This window comes from Misgurnus anguillicaudatus, chromosome 4 (assembly GCF_027580225.2).
Source record: "Misgurnus anguillicaudatus chromosome 4, ASM2758022v2, whole genome shotgun sequence".
NCBI classification, from domain to species: Eukaryota; Metazoa; Chordata; class Actinopteri; order Cypriniformes; family Cobitidae; genus Misgurnus; species Misgurnus anguillicaudatus.
The window spans coordinates 30,178,207-30,205,340 of record NC_073340.2 but is presented as its reverse complement, the minus strand read 5'-3'; the positions used below and the strand labels follow the sequence as shown (position 1 = coordinate 30,205,340).

Genomic DNA, 27,134 nt, shown 5'->3' with positions numbered 1-27,134 from the left:
AACTTTCCCTGTATATGTACCTGTATATATGCATGCAAGTCTATTATGCATGTAGGTCTGTAAGTCAGGGCCTCAACAAGATGCATTAATCCCATAATCCCCTTGTGCACTTTACTATTCAAGTGCACTGGAAATCTATAAAACAGATCTATACTTCATCGCAGGGGAATGCAAGGAAAGAAAGTGATATTAATCTGAGAAACTGCTCGTTGTGTGTGCTGTGTGTATGAGTAGCTATTAGTAAAAATAACAATATGTCTATTAAGAGTATACTTATTGCTACTGCTCTAATCATTCCCATCTGCTCTTAAATGAAATTATGAGAACGGCAAAAGTGCTTGGATAATAGCTTCACTTCATTTATCTTCACTGGGCAACCTTCGCTCCCATGATCCTCCTCTCCACTTGTCTTCCTCCTTATTGGCGGCAGCAATTACTGTAGGACAATTATACCTAAATAATTGTTTCTGCTCTTGTTCTAATAGCGGAAAATTGAGAAGATCATCGGATTAAAGGACTGACATGCTGAGACATGAACTAATACATGTATACATGAACTCAGCTCTGTATTTAGAGTCCCATTAAAGCTGCAATTTGTAGCTATTACTATTGCTATCTTCATTTGAAACATAAAATTGCTATTATTACTTATTTTTAAGTGTACTGAAAACATTTCCTGCAAAGCTAAAATTATTAATCATTATTATATTGTTAGTATTTGTGAATATGCGAATTTAGCAAATTTGTCTGCTGATGTTTAAGAACTGATTTTTGTTTATTTTTAATTTAAAAGTTATGGATTGCAGCTATAAGGAAAGTTATCGCACTCTGCAGTATTTGTAAACGCCTCCGGGTGGCTCACATAGGGTCCTATCTACTTAAATCAATTGCTAAGTTCACATTAAACAGATTATAGTTATCCTACACCATGCAGCTCTAGTATATGATGTTTGAGAGCTATGGATGAAGTTAGGTCAAACGGATTTACAACACACAGTGTTTGACCCGTTTTGAAGCCTGTGGTGTGGTCCCTATTTTGTTTTGTCTCACCCTTTCTCATTTTGTTTTCCTTCTTCTACTTTTATTTGTTCACGTAAACACAACAACTAAAGGCATTCACCGCCTCCTCTATTTTTATAAACTGCAAAGGTGTGGTCAGTAAAAAAAATAGTACTAAAAATGCAGTCAATGTTTTTTTTTTCCTTTTCAAAAATGCATGGTATGTTTGCTCGGGAACTGCACACACTGCATACAAAACAAACATATACAAACATACAAATGCAAATCATATGCAGTCAGTATATACGATTTTTTCCATGGGTTAATCACACACTGGAATGGAGGTCATGTGACATTTTCCATACACATCTTTCTACAACAAACAGTCTGTAAAGTGTTGAAAAAAGCCGTTGAATGCATGACAGAGTATTTTTATGCTGAATGAACTTCGCAGGGTTCGTACAAGTACGAAAATTATTTTTTGAACATAAAAATATATTTTTTATGGGCAATTTCAATGCTGGAAGTACAGTGGATGTCCTTATATGGGCACTTTAACCAGAATTGCACATGCATACACCAACCAAAAGCAATGAAATCAACATCACACAGCGATTACATAATCATCTCATCGCGACTGTTTGACCTCATTGCGATTATTTTAGATCACCGCAATTATTGCACATTTCTTTAAAAAACACAAGGGGGAGCTGCAGCGCCTGTATAAACGAGACCGTATCATATGGCGCTCCTTAAAGGATAATCCAGATCATTTACTCACCACCATGTCATCCAAAATGTTGATGTCTTTCTTTGTTCAGTCTAGAATAAATTATGTTTTTTGAGGTAAACTTTCCAGGATTTTTCTCATTTTAATGGACTTTAATGGACCCCAACACTTAACAGTTTTAATGCAATTTAAAATTGCACTTTCAAAGGACTCTAAACGATCTCAAACAAGGCATAAGGGTCTTATCTAGCGAAACAATTGTCATTTTCTGCAAGAAACATAATGCTCTTTTAAACCACAATTTTTCTTCTTCCTCCGGTCCTGTGACGCGCCAGCTCGACCTGACGTAATTGCGTGATGACGTCGAAAGATAACGTGTTACATATATGAAACGCACATTTGCGGACCATTTTAAACAATAAACTGACACAAAGACATTAGTTTCATTCGACATACAACAACGTAGGAACGGTCCTCTTTCTCCACACTTGTAAACACTGGGGCGTAGGTTCGATACGTCATCTGTGACCTCTTGACGTGGTGACAACATATTTTTTATTTTTCTTGCCAAAAATGAAAACCTTATGCCTTGTTTGGGATCGTTTAGTGTCCTTTAACGCTCCGTTGAAACTGCAAGTTTAATCTGCATTAAAGGTGCAGTGTGTAAATTTTAGCGGCATCTAGTGGTGAAGTTGCAAATTGCAATAAGCGGCTCAGCCTACTGCCCAACCCTCGCTTTTAAAATGCATTTTCTACGATAGCCACCACTGGACAAACATTTCATCGTCGGAGACAACTTAGTAAAAACAAGTTTGTCCATTAAGGGCTTTTGTAGAAACATGGTGGCAAAAAAATGGCGACTTCCATTTAAGGGGACCCTCTGTGTATATAGATAAAAAAGTCTCACTCTAAGGTTACAAAAACATAATTTATTATAAAAGGTCTTTATCAACCACTGATAATATAGTTTTGTATATTATTTTGCATTTCTTTCAAGAGATCCTTCTAAAAATTACACACTGCATCTTTAAAACTGTTAAGTGTTTGAGTCCATTAAAGTCTATTAAAATGAGGAAAATCCTGGAATGTTGTCCTAAAAAAAAAAAAAAACATAATTTCTTCTCGACTGAACAAAGAAAGACATCAACATTTTGGATGACATGGTGGTGAGTAAATTATCTGGATTTTTTAAAGAAAATGGACCAATCCTTTAACTGACAGTGTAACGCAATACATTGCAAAGCCATTCAATACAGCGCAATAAACAGCATTTAAAGAAGATATTTAAATAATCACAACAATTAGTAAAAAAAAATCATGAACAAACAAAAAAAAATATACAAAAACTAAATGTCAAAGCAATAAAACAGACAATTAATTGTAATAACCGCCAAAGTCCTAAAAACAAGCAATAAATTGTCACAATTTATTCGAGAAATTAACCGTCAGACAAATGTCATAATTGCGACAGCACTAAACGTCAACGAAAAAAGTGTGTTGTTGTTTGTGAGGGAAATTTAAGTTTGTTGAGCTTCTCAAAGAACCCAGCCTTATGAAAACAATGGATGTAGTTTGTTTATCTGGGGTAGCATCGTAGTGGTGTGTGCGTGTGTGTGCGTGCGTGTTTGTTTAATGCTGTACTTCGTTGAAATGGGGCGGTCCCAACCCCGTCATCAGTCGCAGGCGGTAAGTAAAACTGCATCAAATGTATTTGGTTTGTTGGCAATCGGCATGCAAATGCATATAATGTGCATGTTAAAAACATACAGTGAATCATAAGTTGTCCAGAGATAGTGGGTAATGTTTTGTGTGTGTTGGTGTGCCCGAGGTACGTCTCCAGGAGCTCGGGTTTATTCGGAAAGTATCAGTACAGCTGATCTGTCTTTATTACATATAAGATAAAAGACAGACATAAACAAAAACAACACGTGTTTTAATAATTATGCAGTTGCCAGTGGTTTGCCTTTGCTTCTCTTAATTCAGAATAGAAGTAAAAAACTAAGTGAAACATCTCATTATATCACCTGCTGACTTGTAATGATAACTGCGATTACACATACGTCAGTGCTGCAGTCGGATGTATGCAGGGGTAACAAACACTAAGTATTTCACCTTTGTGCACTGCGTGTCATGAAAATGTGACTTCTTGCTGGTGTCTATGGCAAATTCTTCTTCCCTGGAGCAGTTGGACATAAGGATGTGTGAATAACATTGCATGAGATAACACAATATCAAAGTACACTGTTGTAAATGTGGTAGGCAATCCGGCATACCATTATCACCTGACACTAGTTTTATCATTATTTTTTGCCAGTGTTTTTTAAATGTAAGATATTTGAATAATTACAGTTGTGTATTTTAAGTATGAAAGTCATCTAGAAGTGCATTTATGCTGTATAGGCTACTGGAATATCCACTGCGCCTGGTGTGTTGTCTGTCATAACGCAGGATTAGATTTGCTTTCCATAATCATAATCCCATAATTTGCTTAGTGCCGACACTTCTCCGGTGAGATTGTATTCCAGCTGTGGGGAAATTAAACTAACTCGCCCACATACTGTATGCTTATGCACATACAGGTTTGTGTAAGTTAGTGAGGACATCTCAAAGACTTCCAATATTTTCTTACTAGATGATATTTTGTATTCCCTAATGCTCTCACACACCTGCTGATATTGATTTGTTCAAGGCTTTTGCTGGTGAATACCACCTGTAATGTTCAGTTTTGACATGTTTCTCTATATGAGGTATAGTCTGCGTACAGACACGGTTTTTGTAAAGAGAGATTGCGTGTCTGGAAAAGTTCAGTCAAGCCATGGACTTGTAATTTATTTTCAAGACATTCCCTAGTTCTGTCCCAGACGTTTTCACGACATTCTATTATAAGGTCCAGTTGCTTTTACTGAAGCTTTCCAGACGCTCAACATTGTCTGGGATGAAGTGGAGACTTTTACAGACAAAAGTCTGAGTCTGACAATTCCTATGAAGCACAGTTTGAGGTCCCTGTGTATATTTATGGAGCACTTTTCAAAAGTTATATTTTGGGGGCTTTCATGCCTTTATTTGGATAGTATAGAGATTATAGGAAAGTGTTGGGTGGAAATCGCACTGGCTCTATATGTCAGCGCACTAACCACAGGGCTATCAGCACCTATGCGGTGCACGTTTTGACTGTAATCATTTTACATACTGAATATAAAACAAATGAGTTGTGTAGTTGTTTAAGTTAATGCTATTATGTATAAATAGAAAAACTGTATATTTTTGTACTCCTTCTACATATTTTTTTATCGTTTTTTTTAGGGCTGTCAAAGATTAATCGCATACAAAATAAAAATTTGTGTTTGCATAATATATGTGTTTGTACTGTATTTAATTATTATGTATATATAAATACACAAACATTCATGTATATATAATAACACATTTACAATTATATATATATAATATATAATAATTAAATACAGTACAAACACATATATAAAAAATTATTTATATACATTTGTTTAATTTATAATATATAAATTTATATGTCTAGCGTTCCCTGCTAGACATTTTTTGAAAAGTTGCCCGCCAGCATTTTTTTGTAATTTTCACAAAAGCACAAAATTCCTTCCAGGTAAATGTTCTTCTAAAAATATTTAAACATACAAATATATCAAATGAAAGAACATACCCTCTGCTTTCAAACAAACAATAAACAAACAAAATGATTAAAAAAAAACTTTTCATCCTATCTATATTTTTTTCTATGCTTATAACTCTTAAATATGGGCATTTTTCTAAACAAAAAATAAAAAATAAAATAAAAATAGCAAAATGCTAAAATAATTGCATTTTTGTAAGGAAATTTTGTTAGAGATCAAATTCAGAACGGTTGTCAAAACACACACATAGAGTTTAAAATAGGGATGCACCAATAGGATTTTTTGGGGCCGATACAGATTTAAACAGACAACTTCTGGCCGATACCGATATTAAACACTTGTATACAATACTATACAGTTGGTCTATTAGCTAGTTTATTTCTGCATCAAATTATTTTTACTGAACATGGATTTGAACTGACCAACATAATAAGAGAGGCACAAATTAAGTTAAAACAAATATAATAAGACAGCATGACAACCTTCAAAGGTGGTTTTTGCTATTCAGCATTTATTTTATTAACAACATTAACTCATTTTTTACATATAATGAATTTCTTTATGCAGTTAATTAATAAACAATCAGTATCGGCCTTTCTCGTGCTATTGCCGATATGCCGATGGTTTCAAATTCATCAAATTTTTTTTTAGAAATGGGGTAAGTAAATATAGTGGATAATTGCAGTATTGCAGATTAACAACAACAACAACAACAAAAAAACATAAAAATCTTAATCACATTTTTATTCAAAAGTTTTCTCTCGTCAATGGCAGGGAAAGAGTTAAAGGCTCCTATTGTGTCCAGTTTGATTAACGCAGTGCTTTTTTAAAGCTTCAATTGGTATGTTTTGCCTCTCTATCACCATCTCTGTTTGTTTAAAATGAACAATTGCAAGTTACTTGTGGAGTAATTTTCTTTATGAGGGTTAAAGTCAAATGAAATCAAACTGACATTTCCCCCAAAATCATACCCATAAGCTTAAATAATAAATTATTATAAGTATACCAGTGCAAATCAGGGTAAGGCATGAGACACTAAAAGGTTTTTTATGTACTTGCACAATAAATGGTTTTGATTTATTTTTAACAAAAGCGTTAAATGTGTGAATATCTCTTCGCTTTACTAATCCTGAGTCACATGGGGCTTATATCTAAAAATCCCACTTTGTTGCAACATACTTCATATTTTGGCTGCGGTACTGATGTGAACTTGCTCTAGGGCACCGGGGTTTTGTAGGAGAGGGCTTAGCAGGGCATTCTGGGAAAAAATAAGTTTATTAGGAGACCGAGAATGGCCTTGTCGTTATTGAACTGGAGTGTGACACTGTGTGTGTTTATGAATGTTGGCCTTGCACTGGATGTCTCTCTGGGACAAACACACACACAGGCAAAAGACAAACAGCGGTTTAGCCACGGCGATGACTCTGTCAACAGACACCCTGTGCCCAGATGACACGGCTGTTAAAGATGTGTGGTTAACTGGGTCAGGAATAAAAATCTAAAGGCTGCATTTAACCCATCACAGTCAGTGGTAAACACTCACACACTTGTAGCAGAGGGGGGCACCTGGGGCGCCTCAGTCGCTTTCTGAACCCAAACCAGGGATCTTTAAGTTACAAGCCAGGCTTTCTAAAGAATTAGGCCTTGACTGCCCCCAGTAGTCCAGGTTCTAAAAAACAAAGCCAAATGTGAAAACGGCATCTCATGAAAAGGTAGTTAAACAATCAAATTTAAAGTAGTTGCATTAGGATTGCATTAATATGTTTGTGTCTTTGTTTATATGCATTCACACCTCCAGTTTTCTTTAATTAGCCCTAAACATGATGAGAAAGAGTGTTAGAGGGCCAGAGGTTCCCATACTTTAAATAGAAACCAGTTAGACTCTGTTTAATTATGGATGGTAACCTCTCGGCAGTGTGTATGTGTGCTCATAAGTGTGTGTGTGATACCCGTTAATGAGTTTGGAAGTGTAATTCTCTTCGAGGAATTTGTGCCACCGTGAAGCCCTTTTGGCTTCTCGACCACCTGTCGCCAAAACAACTATTGTGGCCCACCTGACCCCTCTCCTTTGCACTTCTTTCTTGCACTTACGATAACAAGCGCAGTGGACGCAAAGAGCCCATAATTGCCGAGTATCTTCTGAGAGCAGTAACCCACCGTCTTGAACCTCTCTGACAGGCTTTTTAAAAATCAACTCTGAAATTTACAGTTTTCACTGCCTGGATCTAACACCGGCGCCCATTAGGGTAGCTTCTCTCGAAAGAGTCGATATGGTAATCTGAGTATTTCAAAGCCCTCTCTCTTAAAACTTCATCTTTCCACCCACCGAGTCCCTTATCCGCACGGTGTCAATTAAGATAGGTGTCCTAAAAGTCCCTTTACAATTTACACAATTTGCTCTCGGAGTACTTGTTACTGGAAAGCTCATGCAAGGTTACAGTAGGGCATAAACCCATCATTGGTGCCATTAATAGAAACTCTGTGATCTTAGTGTTGTATATCTGCTCGTTCGGGCCCGCAGAGGCCTATCAGCGTGTTTGTTAGCCCCGTTGATAGATCATTAAAGCTTTTAGTGGGCTGGATCATTTGTTCTCTAATGAGGGAGAAATCCCAGTTCTGATACTCATCGATGATCAATGTCTTCTCACTGTATCGCTCACCCTCTCTCTCTCTCTGTGATGCTCCCTGGCTCACTTTCTGTCATCTTATCTCTCTATCAGAGATGAAAGTATTGCTCCAAACGCTTGGGAACAATTTGCTTCACCCGTCTGATCAAATGCGCGACTCCTTCCACCTCATTTTCATAAAACTTCGCTAATATCCCAAACCATGCATCACATTAACTACCTCCCTGCATGCTGTCTGCTGTTATGAAACCTCACGTGTCCATTTGAGTAACTGGCTTCGTTGCATACTTAGCTGTAGCTAAATCTTGTTTTGCGTACAATCTGTTCTACAGTAAATAGTATGCAAGATTAGGATTAGTGCATCTCGTTGCAAAGGAAAACTGTAGTAAGCCTATCTCAAAAATGCACGGATGGTGTAACATTCCTGGTGGATTTTATAAGTATGCATGCTTTTTGGATTAATTTATGCACGCTTTTTGGGCTAAAAAATATGTGCAAAAAGTATGCAAAGAATATGCTAGACCTAATTTATTTTTATCTATCATTACTTCAAGTCAAGGAACTTAAAGATGCTAAAGCTTGTATACAAACGTACAATGACACTAAAGAGTATCTGGACATTAAAGTAACACGTTTAAATGTCCAAAGGTGACTGTATTAGAAAATGTGCAAGCAAATAATACCAAACCTTTTCTCAGTGGGGCTTTTCTTGACTGAGCATTTTTTTTTTTTTTTGCAATAGCTTTTAACCACCTCTCATGGGCATTTATGAATAAATGTATTTGTGACTGAACACTATAAAATGTAAAACCTAAGAAATATGTTTTTGCCCTAAAAAGATTTTTTTTCTTTAAGATAAATGTCACTTGGTTTGTTAGTTTGTCATATAATGCAATGCAATGATAAAAATAGTTTGACTTATAGTAGGGAAGAGCGGGGCACAACCTAACGCTTTTTTGGTTTTGGCTCAATCGTTCAAAAAATATTTGAGTTTAATTCATTATATTTTTACACAAGCAACACACACATCTCTGCTACAAATGAACATTTGAAGTTTGTTTCTAGTACTTACAAGTCTTGGACAATTACACCAAACGTGACAGAAGTGCAAACGTTACAACTTACCCCCATAGGTGGGGTTAATTGTAACAGGCAGGGGGTTAGTTGTAACACTTGCTAAAAATTAAGTTGGCAGGCAAATATTTCAATACTATTTTGTCTTTATACTTTAAGTGGATATTGTTTATAAATCTGTCTATAATAGGCAGTTATCCACACTGTATTCATTCATCCAACGCTTTTCTAACAATAGTTTAATTATAAATGGATACAAATGTCTAAATATGTGAGAAAAAGCAACACAATTATGACAAAAAATGTTTTATATGTGACCCAGTCTGTAATAACCATACTACAGTTTCAAAATCAAATTCTGAGAAAATTAGCATCAAAGTCTGATTTTAGCCATTCATTTCATTTTAATTTCAATCTTTGACGTGACCTTTCAATCAATATTAAAGATATGAACAAAAATAAATGTGACACATGATTTTTGATAAGACAGGCACATTTATTTTGTGGCAGCCAGCAATTATTCGTGTGTAGCCTATTTAAAACAACAGCAAGAATTACGCTAACGTTAGCGGTTTTGTGCTGAGGGTTAGTTGTAACACAGCATTACAATTAACCCTGCTGGTCAAAATATTTTCAAGCCCACCAAAAAAGTTGCTAAGAGCTGCAAACATATTTCAAAACGATGCTTTGTTTTAGTCAACAAGACACTGATTAATAAGACATAGCATTGGATTTGGTCTCTTACACACCCAACTAAGAAAACGAAAAAGAAAAAAAAAAATGAAAAAATTTACTTTTCATGCCACCAAAACACTTGTTCATCAATAACTCTCTGGAAAAACATTATACATTTCCAGTAATTTGCAGGAGATCGTCTTTTGGCAGCGTGAAAAAAATACCGGAAAACCAAAACGCTCAACCTTGTGCAACAATGTAAACAGTCCGTGTTACAACTAACCCCACGTTAGTTTTTGCCCCGCACACTCCTATATGTAAGTGCCAAACTGTCCTTTCCCAACTTGTGTATAGGTTAAAGGCACACCAGGCAAGTCTGAGTATTATTTCTCTACTAGCTCCCCCTAGTGTCTGGGAGTAAATGCTTTCTATATCTGAGACCTTACGAGACTGAATGACACCGGGTCGGATACAGCAAACTTGCAAGTGGGGTATTCTTCCTACAGACGGTAGGGGCGGGCGAGAGGGTCTTCATTCGTCATGTAATGAGTCATTTAACCATATACCGACTTACGAAGATGATTTATTAACATAAAAATGCTGCCTTGTGTCCCTTTAAGTTATATAGATTAACCGGTTCCCGCCATGTTATGTTTATTAAGCATCCAACAGAATCCAGCCAAGTATTTTCATGTAATGCATCGCAGTATGCCAGTTTTGTCACATAGTAGTGTTTTTTGGATTGCCATGTATGAGTGGCTTAAACGAACAATTGCTCCCATATCTCAATTTTCTAAAAATGATATTATTTTTGGTACATTAATGAAAGATAATCAAATTCAATTTCTAGTGAACAATTTGTTTATAATGGGAAAATTTTACATTCATAAATGTAAATATATGAAAATGAAGCCTTCCTTTTCTGTTTTTCAAAAAGAATTTTGGATTTACTGCAAATCTTTAAAAAGAGTAAAACTGAAAAGTGGAATAAGATTACTTAACCTGTTGAAGGTCTTTGAACTTTTAGAAGACCCTGATGTCTGAGCTTTTATTTATTTATTTTTTTATTTTTTTATTATTATTTTTTTTTGTATTTTATTTTTTATCTGTCTTTTAGTTATTTATTTTAAATTATGTGCTTGGTTTGTTGAGAATGTTAATGTACAATATGTTTGCCTTATTGTAATTGTATGTTAATGCAGAATAAAAAAAAAAGTATGCCAGTTTTGTAGTATGCCATGCAATCCACTTTTCTTTCTCCACTGTAGAACTAAAGCTTCCTTTAAATTAGTGAAACCAGAGATGAACCGTAAACTGTCGGCCCAATAGATCATTCTGACAGTTTAATTTTAATGCTTGATTATCATTCAATCTTATAATTGTATTATCCAACCGTTCATTTAATTTGGTCTATATTTACACCGATGATTAGGATCAAGATCGGAATTTTAGTTGCTGGCTCTGGGTGTCTAGAGTAACAGGCTTATCTATTATGGTGAATCTGACTCATCTGTCCTAAGTATCTTTCCATTAGATGATCGAGTACATTTAGATGTTTAGATCTACTTACTTACCGTAGTAAGTCTGGACATGATTGTGTTGTGTGGTACAAGATGAGCTCGCTGAACTCTTAAAGGGGACATTTCACAAGACTTTTTTAAGATGTAAAATAAATCTTTGGTATCCCCAGAGTACTTATGTGAAGTTTAAGCTCAAAATACCATATAGATAATTTATTATAGCATGTTAAAATTGCCACTTTTTAGGTGTGAGCAAAAATGTGCCGTTTTGAGTGTGTCTTTTTAAATGCAAATGAGCTGATTTCTGGACTAACTGGACCGTGGTTGGATAGTGCAGATTAATGGGCAGTTTTATCCCCTTCTGACATCACAGGGGGAGCCAAATTTCAATGACCTATTTTTTCACATGCTTGGAGAGAATGGTTTACCAAAACTAAGATACTGGGTTGATCTTTTTCATATTTTCTAGATTCATAGAAGCACTGGGGACCCAATTATGGCACAGTATAGCCATGTTTTTTAAAACAGACAGGAGGAAGTGCAGTACAAGAATATAAGAGTCTAGAGCTGGTCAAACCGGTGTCCAGAGAACTGTGTATCCTCTCTCTAACTCAGTGTTTGTGTCTCTGTCCCCACAGATGATGTTCCACCTTACTTCAAGACAGAACCGGTACCGAGTCAATTGCACCTGGAGAGAAATCGGTTAGTTTTGACATGCATGGCCGAGGGGAGCTGGCCGCTGGAATTCAAATGGATCCACAATGACACGGAGATCACACGGTTTTCGCTGGAATACAGGTCAGTGTGTGTTTCTGTTTGTGTAGTAATAACTTATTTGAAAGGTTTTTGTAAAAATATAAATGTTTAATTTGAAATGTTGTGTATTTAGGTGGGTAAAAACCAAATTATTGATGCTGTCTGCGCTTACTGTATATTTGACATCATGCAGAGCTGCTCCAGGCCGTCTGATTTAAAGTTCCAATCTGTAATTTGCTGTGGTTTAAAATGAATAGAAGAAAAAGTTATGGATTGCAATTTTAAAACATTTATTTTTAAAGGGATAGTACATCCTGTCATCATTTACTCACTCTCATGTTGTTACAAACCTGTATTAATTTCTTTGCTCTTATTAACAAAGTATTATTGTGATATTTTGAGGAATGTTTGTAACCAAACTGACCAGAGACCCCATAGTATTCTTTTTACCTACTATGGAAGTCAATGGGGTCTCTGAACAGTTTGGTTACAAACATTTCTCAAAATATCCTCATTGTTAATCGAAACAAAGAAATCTATACAAGTAACAACATGAGAGTGAGTAAATGATGACACAATTTTCATTTTTGTGTGAACTACTCCTTTAACTATTTCCCCGCCATTGACGAGTTATTCCGGCAATCCGTATTTCCGCTATCATCCACCAGGTGGCACTTTTACCCAACTCATAAAATCCGAAAGTATCCCCTTATGCTGCGTTTACACTAACCGCGTTTCAGGCGTCAAAATCGCGTCTACCGCGCTTAGTTTGCCGCTTGAACAGTTTGAATGCATTCGTGCGTCTCGAGCGAAGTAGATGCGCAGTAAAAGCAAGCATTTGACAAGCGTCAGAGGCAAAATCCGCTTCTTGTGGGAGGGGCAAGTGCTATGCGGTTGTTTGTTTGCAAGATGACTGATGTTGATTGTGCATTTGTCGAGAGAGTTACCGGTTTGTATTTGGTAGCCTTACTATAGGGGGAAAATAAACGGCGCGGGTGGATAAACGTCACGTGACTCAAAAGTGAAATGTGTATTACAACTTACCAGGTTGCCCAATGTCCTCACTGACACTCTTCCAAGCGAGGTCCTTTTTATTCATGTCTCTTTTGAAATAAGAAATTGTGTCGTATTCCTCTAGGTGACTGCTTACGGACAATATCAAGCGTTCATTTAGTTTGAATGAGTGACTCCGGGCGGGGCTGCCGCCACAGCAGCAAGCAGGCTCCTGATTGGTTGACGCGGTGCAAAATTCCGCCAAAGTTAAAACATTTTCAACTCAGGCATCAGCCGCAAATTCGCGATAAACGCAAATTGCACAAATGAGGCGGAATCGCATCTTCCGTGCCGCGAGACCACCTCCAGACGCGCGTCACCGCATCTTCACATTGCTTTAACATTGAAATCACTCATCATTCACGCCTTTACTGTGGCTGGTGTAAACGCAGCATTAGGGCAAACAGTTCAAACTCTGTGTATGTTTTGTTCATCACTCTGAAGTCTCAAAGTCTTTCACAAAAAATCTCCGCTTTTTGTTCAAAATTTGGTATTTTTGAAGAAACCTACCCATATTTGAGAGGTAATAAAAGAGAACAAATGAAGAGTTTCGTTGCAAAACGAAATAAATCCATTTTTTTTTATTTTTGTCAAAACATGTTTATTATTATGTTATCATGTTATTATATTGTATATTGGTGCTACTTAGCTGTATTTTTTAAGATATGAAGGTTTAAATCAAAACAAACCAACTGCAGTTGCACTGAAATTAATTGGAATGCAGAATCAAAAAACGCGATTTCTGAACAATTAACAAAACGGTGGTTATCTCGTTTTGCAACGAAACTCTTCAAATAAAGGTAGATGAAACTTTTTTTGTTTTTGAAAGCAGAGGGTCTGTTATTAAATTTGATATATTGTATGTTTATATTCAAAGAAGAACATTTTCTGGAAGGCATAAAACTTTTGTGAAAATCACAAAAAATGCTGGCGCTGGCTGGCAATGTTGTTAAAAAATGCTGGCGGGGAAAGAGTTAAACAGTGAGCAAAAAAATTAGGTATGCTTACAAATGCATGAATTTTTCAAACGTAGTATCACTTTTTGTAAGGTAATATTGCACAAGGATAATTAAGGCACAGTATTTGTCATACATTTGGTGATTAGGTTTTACATTATAGGTATTTTGTTAGGGAGCTTTCTGGATCTTGTTGAAAAATAGCATAGTTAATTGAGATGAGCCGGACCTGTGGTTACTCTACTGGGACACCTGTGTGAACTTGAAGAAAATAAAATCCATTAAAAATGACCTTGGGAACAGCTGGTTAAAAGTAATTGCAAAATGGATTAGAGAAGTAAAAGGAGGTCTTGAGGTCTAGCTTCATATTTTGCACATGCAACTAATTTGTTAGATTTTTCTCTTGTGCAGTTAGATTCATGAATTTTTAAGTGCGACTTTAAAGCCTTTTAAGAGCCCAGACGTGTCAAAATTATTAACATTATACAGATATTTAGCTATTCTAAACTGAAAAGCTAAATGAATGTTATAATACAGTATATAAAATACCACACGTGTCCAATTGACATTCTGAGGCTTTAAGTGCATCTTAGTTTAGTTGTGTGACGATACTTAAAATATTTCAGTGACATGATCAGAAATAAAAAAATGTATACTTTATTTTCTCAGATGAATACTTATTCAGTGTGGAAATGTAGGAATTCACCTTTCTGTAGTATCTGTGGTGTACTGGGTCACCCAATTCAAAGTTATTTTTTTAATTAACTATCTTTCTATACATGTAAACGGTGGAGCTGTGCTGAATGGAGTTTTAATTAAAAGATAATGGTGACTGATTAGACTCAGGGTGAGACAGATCTGCTGGCTTTGGTCACCGTACTCTTCTCAGTTTGCTGCGTTTCATATCAACTTGATCTCATTTATTTCAGAACCTTTACTCTGTTTGTGTCTAAACCACTGAACCTTAAACCTACCTTGATGACCTTTTTTATGTTTTGCTGGTGGTTCGCTGGAGGATTTCAGTGGGTTCGTGAGTCAATGGAAAAAATGATCAATTACACTTGAATCATTAAATGCAAGTACATCATAAAAAAAAACTATAATTAAAGCTAACTAAAAAAAAAAACTAACAATAGTTTTTTTAAGGAGCCCCTAAGGAGACATGGAGCAAAAAATAAATAAAGTTTAGTTTCGCGTCCACACGTGAAACTATCACGTGTGCACGTGAAACTATTGAGTTTAGTTTTGCGTGCGCACGTAAAACTAAACTCAATAGTTTCACGTGCACACGTGATAGTTTCACGTGCGCACGTGAAACTTTCACGTGAGCACGTGAAACTTTCGCTTTCAGGTGCGTGTGTGAAAGTTTCACGTGCACGCGCGATAGTTTCATGAAAGTTTCACGTGAGCACATGAAACTAAACTTAAGATGTTTTTACTCCAATGTCACCTTAGGGGCTCAGTAGCTCAGTAGAACTCATAAGCCATTTTTTGAAAAGTTGCCCGCCAGCATTTTTTGTGATTTTTGAAGTTTCACAAAATGCCTTCCCGGAAAACAAACAAATAAACAATAAACAAACAAACAAAACGGGGAAAAATGTTTCATCTTATCTATATTTTTATCTGCTTATAAATTCTTAAATATGGGTATTAAAATATTCTTTAAAATGCATTTATTTAGCAATAAATTGAAATAATTGCTTTTTGAAGGAATTTTGTTTGAGATCAGATTCAGAACGATTATCAAAACATACACAGAGTTTAAAATTAGTAAATAATGTTTTGTCTTCAGGTTTTTCTTTTCATAAATTGGTATGGGTACCCTGTATTGCAGATTAACATTAAAAATTCTTCAGAAACACGTTTTATGCTAATGTTTTGTCTTAATTGACGAGATAACTCGTCAATGGCAGGAAAGAGTTAATCTGCATGTCATGTGACCATTATACAGCACTACAATATATCAGAAAACTGAGGACAGATGCGTTATATGTACCAATAAAATAAAGTTTATTTATTTATTTAATTATTTGGTAAACATGATAATGTGCCTTTAAATTATTGAAACCTAATCCTGGATAAGTAGCAGAGATATTTGTAGCAATAGCCAAAAATACATTGTATGGGTAAAAATTATAGATATTTATGTCAAAAAATCATTAGGATATAAAGTAAAGATCATGTTCCATTAAGATATTTTGTAAATATATAAAATGTATTAATCGTTGGTAGTACGTGGAACTAAGGACTTAATTTGGACAAATGTATAAACTTTTTTTTTTGCACCCTCACATTCCAAATTTCAAATAGTTGAATCTAGGCCAACTATTGTCCTATCCATACAAACCATACATCCCTGGATTTGATAAAAAAACATCCTTAAGACCTTGGTTTTGTCATAAAGGGTCATAGATATCCAGGGTCATAAATATTAACTTAAAATTTCATGGATTAGGCCTACTTCAAGTAAACAATTTAGGTCAAGGGTGTTCGTCTGACCAAAAATATTGTGAAATATGAGATCACCAGTGATGCTGATCACCATTACACATCATAAAACTGATGGAAAGTTGTGGAGCATCAGTTTGTGCGACATACACCCGTACATTTGAGTTTGTCCGTATCTTATCTTCCCTATGTCATTGGTGCAGGTGAAGTCAAGTAAAAGTGGGCGAGTCAGCAAAGCTCTATGGTAATTTGGCCATGGATGATTTTTCAGGGCAAATAGAGGGAGTGATAAATGGTTCTCCCAGCTCTCACAGTGACCTTTCCTTTCACCCCTCCCGACACAATGAGAATGTGTTTATATGTATGTGAGTCTGTATCCAAATGAGACTTTCCCAAATGAGCCCAATCAATTGTTTTCTGGCAGTCGCGTTGCTGTCTAATGCCAGCTCACTTGACTCTGCTACCGTGACACTAATGACATCAGCCGGCCCGGGCATCTGATGAGCTCAGTCATTTTCTGGATCTGTTTGACATTGCCAAGTGTTTGGTGAGATTAAATACACAATTTAAAGGTGGTGTATATTTTCGATCCTCAAATAAAAAGAGACTATGGGCCCTATTTTAATCTAAGCGCATGGTCTAAAGCGCATGGTGCACATGTCCGAATCCACTTTTGCTTATTTAACGATGGTAAAAATGGTTTGTGCGCCGAGCGCAGGGTCAAAAAGGGTTATTCTTGTAAAAAGTAATGGGTGTGTTTTGGGCATAACGTGCAATAAATCGATGAGAGTCTTATCTCAAATTCCCTTTAAAAGCCAGTTGTGCTGGCGCTATGTCTAATCCGTATTTAGATGACAGAATTTGTATACTGAAAAACTAAGCGGAGGAAAAAGACCCCCAGTTTAAGATTAATGTTAAATAATTGTGTTGTTTTCATTTGTATTGAAAATTTTATTTTTTTGGATTAAAACAGTAAATGGATGTATGGATATCCAACATCATCAAATAATTTATTTAAGTAATTTAATTTAAGTATGTAAGAGAAGGTTTGTACTCTAAAATTACTTTATTTGTAACAAACAGGAGATAAAGAACTTACAAATGTGCGGAGAGCCGTTTCAGCACTCGGACAGCGCCATGAGTTTTTTTTTAAGCATTACTTAAAAATGTTTTTCATCTCAGCATATCCACAGGTACAGAGTCATCATATACAATAAATCCGTGGGTAGAAAAAAAACATTTTAAAATAGATGCAATATTTGCATTTGTTTAAAGCAACACTAAAGACTTATTGCTCTTTGCTCCCCCTACAGGTTAGAAGCGTAATTGTTCATTACCACTGTCGTAAATACTGCAGCATAGCTGGCTCTGATTGGATTGTAGATCTGCCGTAAAGCAAGTTTTTGTAGTATTCACTCGAACTACAGGACCACTACCCGATGGTTGGAAACTTCTTTAGTGCGGTTTTGGCCGATAGAGGGCTGCAAAGCGAATGTGAAAGTGCCATTCACCCTGTTTTGAGTGGATGAACCACTGAAACTTTTTTGGAAACGTTATTTTAAGGTAAAAAAAACTCTTTGGTGTTGCTTTAAAGCAAAATATTGAATTACTTACCAGGCTACAGGTGAAGCAGCTCTTTACGCCTTCTAACGTCTCATAATTGGTCCTCATTTATGTCCAAGAGACTCAATTATAATCATTCACATTTTAATCTTTTGATTTTTCATATTTTAAAACGTTTATGTGCTGCTGCATTTAAACAAGTGGTGCTAAACGTGAAAATGGTCATTGCGCCGGGTTGAAACTAGCAAAAGACACTTGCGTCGCACATTGCGCTGCATTGTGCCAGGTGTATGATAGAGCCCTAAGTCTATTATACCACGGGGCTGTTGAATGCTTTATTCGGATTGGTTGAGAAATATTACTTGGGTGTTGATTATTATTCTGTAAAACACACACCTAACCTGTCAAATGTCTTAATATAACCACCATCAAGTTTGTGTTAACTGTGGTGTAATCAGAATTATTGTCTCCAGTCCTTTGAATTATTTGAAAATTTTCTTTTTTTTCTATTTTCTAAATTATTCCTGACATAAACTTTAAAGGAATAGTACAGAAATGAAAAGTCTCATAGTTTCCAAGATGTACATGACTTTTATTTTGTCATCAAACACAAATGAATAATATCATATTAAAATGCTGTCATGTTATCTTTCTGTATAGGGGTCATCGTGGCAAACCTCCAAGAGGCACATACTGTACTGTACATCCATCATTTCAATTATCCAAATGACTCCAGCGGTTTAATACAGTATATGTCTTCTGAGAATTTTATCTCAAATGTTGTTAGGATTTTCGTGAAACACAATGTGAGGTTTAACCCTAAATCAGAGTTTCTCTTTTCTAGAAAGTAAAGAGGGATCGGAACTCTCAAAGGACATGAAGCACCATTAAAAAAACATGAAAGGTGCCCATAAGATTCATGCATTACATTTTAAGTCTTATCCTATAAAGCCACAGGACAGCTGTGTGTGAGGAACAGACCAAAATTAAAGTCATTATTTACCGATGATCTCGCCTTAAGCCCATTCAAATCAAAATACAAGAGCAGTGCAATAAGACGAGAAAGAAAGAGAAGAAGCGGTGCACAAACAAACGGTTCTCACGTATACCATGAACAATCGTGAAGGTTTATATTAGCTTTGAGTGTGAATGAGATTCAAAGCTAACACATGAGGGTGAATGGATGTCAGTGTTTTTATTTGTAGCTGAACTGTACCTTTAAGTACATATGTTTGATATATTTTAACCGCTGTTTCTGAAAGCCTTAGATCATAACAATGCTGGCTTGATAGAGAGATTGCAAGACAAAGAGAGGGAGAGAAAGTCATAAAGAGCAGTCTAGCATTTTGTTTAGCTCACCATCAGATAAATGACTTGCAGATGTGGTTTAAGGACAGTTTCCTCTATTCTGTGCTTTCTTGTCTTTCTGGTTTCTTTTTTCTTAGTCTGAAATCTCAGTAAACAAGTTTCTCTCTCACAGCTGTGAGTCTTAGACCGCATTTTCACATAACAGTGACAATTTCATGCTGGATCTGCAGGAATTAACTTGAGTTCAGTGCAATAATTTGTCTTTGTCTATAGATGAGACAGGCTTTCACTGACTGTTCTCAATGAAATTCTGTGAAAAATCTTAAGGAATTTATTCTTATTGTCACTTCTTGGTTTTGATTAACAATTAATTTTCACCTGTAACTACTTGCTGAAATATCTGACAAGGTAATAAAAATATCTAGATATTTTTGGATGGTGGAATCTGTTAAATAAATATGTGAAAATGATCTATTCTATTATTTGTATACTTTAATATAGTATATATTAGTATATTTTATTGTAAGCAGTTGTAACCTATGGTTAGAGAGTTGGACCGTTTTGAGACTCACGGCCGGCAGGTTGCGACTGAGGGGCCTTTGAGCAAGACGCCTTAACCCCAATTGCCCCGTGGGTGCTGTAAGGATAGCGGCCCATTGCTATGGATGTGTGGGTGTTTACGACTTGCAGTGCTTGTGGTCACTACTTACTGGGATGGGCTTCACTTCACATAATGTAGTCCAGGGCCCAACAATATACTGGCCTGGTCAGGCCTGCCCTGCCAAAATGTCTGCTGGCCCACCACAAAAAAAGCACTTAAATTAAAATAGACTTTATTTTTTATTTTTTGACCTATGTAACATTAGTACATAAGGTCATGACAGCAAAAATATATTTTTTATCCTTATTAAAGGGACAGTTTACCCAAAAATGAAAATTCTGTCATCATTTACTCCCTCTTTGGTTGATTCACTGCAAAAAAAAGTATTTTCAAGAAAAATAAATTCTTATTATTTTTGTCTTGTTTTTAGTAAAAATATCAAAAAATTATTTAATTAAGATGCTTTTTCTTGATGAGCAAAACGACCCAAGAAAATAAGTCTAGTTTTTAAACCAAAAAATTCAAATTTAATTGATTTTGTGCATAAAACAAGCAAAAAAAAAAAGTCTGCCAATGGGGTAAGAAGAAAAATCTTGAACATTTTTCTTAAACACTAAATTCAAGAAAAATTCAAGAATTTTGCTTACCCCATTGGCCGATTTTTTATCTTGTTTTATGCACAAAATCACTGAAATTTGATATTTTGGTCTTAATTTTTTGGACTTATTTTCTTGGATCATTTTGCTCATCAAGAAAAAGCATCTTAATTTCAGAAAATTTCGATATTTTTACTGAAAACAAGATTTTTTTTTCTTGAAAATCATTTTTGCAGTGTACAAAACTGAATACATTTCTGTGTTTTGTTGAGCACAAAGAAAGATATTTGTTTATTGTTTAAATCATGAATTTTCATTTTGGGGTAAACTTTCCCTTCAAGAAACTTGTGACAATGCAGAGTCATGGCTAGAAGGGATACAGCAAGGGCCAAAATCTTGTGGAATCTTACCAGAGGAGCGCTCTTTTATCATAATCCTAGCCCTAAACCTAAACCTGAAACACAATATTTTGTGAGATTACGACTGTAGCTGTACACCATCTAGCCACAACCACGATTCAGCACTGGCCCGATCGGGGAAGCAAGAGTTCTGTCAGCTGTCCCTACCATCGTTCATGCTTGCCCCGGGCTATCAGGCTATCCTTATTGTCGAGTCCTGTTGACCAGCTAAGGTAGCATTTAATAAATTGACTTGAAATCTAATCTATGACTTCATTTACTGGCCTCCAGAAATAAATCTTTATTTAAATTAGTTTTAAAATCAATTGTATTGGAGTCATTTCCTTCCAGTCCAAGAAACAGAGGTGCACCACTACTACTACAGTAAAACAAACCCATTATTCCCATACAACTCTCATTGCAACTTATCCAAGCAAACATCCTTGTCTCATTTCAACACACCAGACATTAGTGTCACCATAACAGCCACCGCTGCTGTTGTTTGGTTACCGCGAGGCTCTGCCATTCATCAACTATATGCCTTGATTATTCTATAGGCAGCAGACGTTATCAGGACTTCCCGTAACATAGCTGCGTTGCGTTTCGCTCCCAGCAAATTTAATCACCTTCAGTTCAATTCAGACATCTGTAGAAAAAGACCTGCTTGCTTCCCCTCGACATTAAAAACAGCAGTGGCACAGAAACATTTGCGTTGTTTGTTGTGGCACTCGCCGGCTGTCTGCGACCTGATACCAGCAAACTTACAGAGCGGTGCATTCGGCTCAGACAACGTTAATAGATTCTTTTCTCCTTTCGAAATATGAGATATTCAACCAGCTTTCCAACAATACGGCGCCCCATTTGAGGGTGTGCATGTTTGCATTTATACACTTGCATATGAGACTGTCTAGATCTGTTGTGAAGTTTAATGACATCATGATTCACGTAATTGTACAGTTTAGGTCTTGGCAAAAAAACATTTGAACGGTGGATGCCATTGTGTTGCAAGTCAAGCATTTTTAATATATCTATTGATGCGTCCTTCAGTTTCCATGAGTGTCTTACAGTATATTAATCCTGCTCATATAAATGCATTAGTTTAACAAAGCCAGTGGAAGATGTTAGAGAAACGCAAAAAAAAAATGGACAGGAAAGGACTTCATAGGTACTGTAGGAGTCTATTGATTCATACAAGTTCCGCAAATGTGATGCTTTTCTTTGATATCTTTAAAGATTTATTTGCTTTGTAAATACTTTAAAGTCTCGGTCACGCCATCCGTTTTCGTGTTACTGGCGACACGTTGCCAAGGCAACATCATCGCATACAGGTGTCTGTTTGTCAGCCGTCTCAGTCGGAGGGGCGTTTGAACCTCATATCCTGCTCCTTTGCTCTCGCGTTTCCTCTCTTTATCTCGCTTCTTTCTCTTTGCGGTTAACAGAAGGCTAATTAAAGGAGACCTGACACTGCGCTCCGTTGGCTGGGACATCAATCAATCAATGTCTGAAGCCCGGTCCCCTGCTGACTCCCCCAACCTGCTGCACAAGCTCGTAGCTCTTTAAAGGTTAATTATATTCATTAGAGACAGAAAGAGAGGAAGATACAGAGGAAGTCACCCTGAATGTGGCAGGATTTTAGTGCTTACAGAAGTCAGGTTAAGCGGGGAGCCGAGCAACTCATCGTTTGTTCACTTCGATGCCTTGACTTATATTCTGCTTCCAAAAAATACATTAAAATATATGTATATATAGTTTATACGTAAATAAACTTTTTGCTGACTCACATTTTTCACATCATAGTTAAAGGGTGAATCAGCGAATGATTCAAAATTGGTATTCGAAAGAATTGACTCACATGAACCATCACACAACACCTGTCGGCATTTCCTTCATCTTTAGCAGAAACAGCATGTACAGTATGCATGCGTAATTGAAGCGAAATGTTTCGGGCATATGTTTTATCTATAACGTGTTCCCCTCACCACCCCCCAAATTTCCTAATTAGTCCATTAGCGCTAATATACTTCACACAAGAACCAATTTACCCTGCCTGGCAGGATCTGCAACCGTCTAACCCCATCACTAATATTGGTTGATACTTCATTATAGTCTGTTAATAGCAGCTTTTCTCAGCTCCTGTGTTCGAACAAGATGGCTGTCACTCACGGTCCTCCACTTCACTTTTCATCACTCCAGGCGTTCTCCTCCACTCCCACACAATCTTTCATCTCGCACCGGTAGTGGTGGGCTAAACTTTACTGTAGGTCTGGAGTCAGTGTGGGCCGAGATAATGTGTGACCCTGGCTGTGAAAACCCAGCTAGAGTCATTTTTTGTGATTTACCTTTTTATACATAAATAAAAGCGTTTTACATAACGTAAAGAATATTCTGTGAAAAAATAACCTTGATATCTTTAATATTGACTAAGTGCGGACATAAAATCAAACTTATTCAGACTTTAGCCTGGATTTTAACGACAGGGTCACATACTGTACGCATATCAAGGCTTTGAACCAGTTCACGGAACGAAAACGAAAACCAGAAACTTCTGATGTTTTGCAAGGAACAGAAATGAAACCAGAAACTTTAAAAAAAATATATGTTCCGGAACAGAATAGTTTATTTAAAATAATGGTAACCAGTTAATACCATTTTCTTCGTTCTTTGACAAGATTTCTGTGCAATACTCGTTGAAGTTCACTTCTGGTCGTCGTTGACTCATCGGCCAAATGAGAAGCTTGCAACCAGCAAGTAGCCCAAGTCTCTAATGCTCAATCATAAGAGGTAAATATTGTAGGCTACTAAGTATCTCAAGTTGTTTGTTTTTTTAATACTAATTAGTGGTGTTACGGATCGCAGTTGATCCGTAATCCGTACAGATCACCACCCACGGTTTCGGCCCACATGCGATTCGTGTATTCTGCCCTACAAAGGCTAAGTGCAGTAACTACGCAAACACTGAAACTGAGAAAAATACCCTTAAAGTTTAACATGTAACTTCAATTTTGGCACACACGTTTCTCTGAAATGGGACACAATTGAACCAGGAGACTTTGTCACAAGACACAACAGATCTCACAAAGCCCATTTCAACCCTTAACTCAGTTTTGACCAAATGCGTAGTTACTGCGCTTTGGCTTTGTAGGGCAGTATTAATACGCAAATTTAAATAGGGTGAAAGTTGATCGTTTACATGTGTTTCAAAGGCTTGCAAATGTTAACACTTGAGTGATTTTAAACAATTTAACCGCAAAAATGTGCTAAAGTGAGCAATTTTCTGTACGCACAAACACACATGCGCTTGAATGTGTCCGGTCCAACTCCAATCTAACGTGATCATCCCTATGCTCTTTAAAGATCAGAACTCTTGATGTATAAACTTGAGAGAGAGTTGCGCTACTGTGTCTCATACTGTACTCCATTAAAATACATTTGGCGAATAAAGCACTGAAAAGCAACATTATTTTCAATTTATGTGGAGCGACTGTTTATGCTGCTTCTTCCCGAAGCGCCCTTTGGATTTCGTCGTCGGTCTGTGTGTGCGCGCGCGTGTTTAAGTGAACTCAACAAATGTAGGCATGTCAGAGTTACAGACGGTTCAGGAACGTCAATTTTAGGGTTAAACCGAAAACCGGAAACGTTAAAATACTGTTTGTGGGACGAAGCAATATGTAAAAAAATCTGGTTCAAAGCCATAATGCATGTGGCAGTTGCATTAAATAGAATATCAAATAATGGGGTGGTTTCCCGGACAGCGATTAGCTTAAGCCAGGACTAGGCCTTAGTTTTAATAGGAAATATAACTAGTTTTAACAAACATGCCTTACTAAAAACATTACTTGTGTGCATTTTGAGGCAAAACAAAGAGCACTGATGTATTTTAAGATATGTGAGTGCAAGTTGTTTTCAGTTTGGACAGCTCTTACATTTATTTAAGTTTAGGACTAGTCTAATCCCTGTCCGGGAAACTGCCCCATTAATGCATTACAGTAGATTAAAATGCAATGCATACAGATGAAGATTTTTGCCTGTCAATTGGAAAAGATAAAGTGTAAAGAGTTATGGTCCTACAGCAGTTAGCAGTGCAAAGGTTGTGGGTTCGATTCTCAGGTAACACTAATACCGATAAAATGTATGGCTTGAATGCAATGTAAATTGCTGTTTTGCATAAATAAATGTATTACTTTTCAAACGTTTCGAACCAAGAATCGAACCTTGGGTCGTAATAACACTTGCCCATGAGGCATTTGGCTCCGAGTTTTACTAGGTTTTTACTTTTTAGCTGTGGCAGGGTTGTAACTTTGCAAACTAAATAGCCACAACACTGACCTTCCAAAAGCCTTTAACCCATCTATCACTGTCGCTTGATATGCTCCCTATTTCTGTCCCACTAACACCTTCTTCCCATCTCTTTTTTGTTTTTTATTCTTTGCATTATGTTCCCTCTTTCCTCTCATTATCTTTCTTTCTCTCTTGTTTACCTCTCTCTCTCTTTCTCTTTCCTGTATTTTCTGTCTGGACAGATCTCTTTACTGTCTCTACTCCATTGTTTGTATTGATTGCCATCTGAGGTCAATGGCTTTTTAAAGCATCTAGCACAGAGTGTCTTTCTCATCTTGCGCTGGCTCTTGCATTCCTTCCTTCTCTCTCATTTCTCTGCTGTTTCGTTCTTTTATCTGCCTCATCATTGATCCATTAGGTCGGAGATCAGTGCAGTCCAGTAATGTGGGGCCCTGGGGCCGTCGGTTCATTTTAATTTGAGTTCAGGTCAGTTGGGCTGAGAGAGATGTGCTTTGTCTGGATTAAAACAGTCTTTAGGATGATCAGATATCACAAGAAGAAGTAAATTAAACTAATTAGTTTTTGTTATTTATAGTTTTAGCAGCAACAACATAAACAAACGGCTTTTGTGGCCCAAACTTAACTTAAATTAAATCAGAGTCCTTCTAGAGTAGATTATTTTTAATAACAAGTAAATTACCTTTGTTCAAAACATAGCTAAAGCGTATCAACAACTACACCATACCTGTCAACATTGGGATTTGAAAATAAGGGAAATTTCCCAAACTGTATTCACCCCGCCACACACAGCAGTGTTTCCCTACACACAAAGTTGCACACCCCGCCAAACGCATCAGCCCGCACATCCAAATGTGCGAGTCTGTGTATGCTGGAGGGCGGACGTGTGCGCTAATGCGCATGACGGTTGTAGCTTTGAGCACGACTCGCCATCCTCCACTAATCTTGTTTTTTTCTTGGTTTATTGACGGATGTCTTTGAGTTATACGTTACAGATATGCTGCCGCCTGCTTTACCTGAGGTGAATGTAGTAAACATCAAATACGACCAGTGGGATTTTTTATAGAAAGACAAAAAATACAGGATAAATACTGGAAATTGTTTAAACGGGATGATGACGGGAAAGAATGGTAAAATACGGGAGAATCCCGGGAAAAACGGGAGGGTTGACAGCTATGTACTAGCCTGGCTAACACCAGACCAGTGACCACATGCTCATTTTCACGTATTTGAGGCTTGGTTTACGAATGCCCAGAGCCGTTTATTGGGCACTACGAATGTCTATCAAATGCGTCTGTTTGTAGCTCATAGCCAATCGTTTCAATTATACCAGATGACGTATGTAGAGCGACATAAATTCAAGCATCAACAACAACTTTTATCGGGTACGTGTGCACACAGCTGAAAGCTATGCAACTAAACCTGTATATTGATTTTGAATAGCAACACATTTTAGTGGCACTATGACAACCACAGTACAGAAAAAAAGACAATATGATATTAATAAATACCACTTACCATTTATAAGTTAAATGGACTTCGTCAACGACAATGCTTAGCAGGTTAGTCCTATAAAACTCAGTGGCTTTCATGTCTTGCCACATCCAAACATCCTTCTTGGATATGAAATTGTTTAACGCCAAAAGTTTTTAAAATAAACTTGCGTTCAAAACTACTTTGTTTGCATCTGCTGCCGTGTTAGATATTTAAAACTGCTTCAGTGTGTCGCATAGACGTCGTCGTCGTCTTGCTGCCCCTGCCCGTTCTGTGATTGGTTCCCTATTTCAGAGGAAAAATTGGTCAATGGTTTCCATGCTAGACTTGCAGCATGGGGAAACCCAGACTAGCTATGTACTACATTGAGCTAGCGTTACTGTGTAAAATTAA

At 36.7% G+C, this 27,134-nt stretch overlaps 1 protein-coding gene across 1 annotated transcript in view; it reads left to right on the top strand.

The window, feature by feature from the left end:
* sdk2b (sidekick cell adhesion molecule 2b) overlaps positions 1–27,134 on the top strand; it is a 418,765-nt gene that overhangs the window by 292,537 nt on the left and 99,094 nt on the right. The window contains exon 2 of the mRNA XM_073867136.1: positions 11,911–12,070. Within this exon, the coding sequence (XP_073723237.1) occupies positions 11,911–12,070 (160 nt within the window). The remainder of the gene's footprint in view (positions 1–11,910; positions 12,071–27,134) is intronic.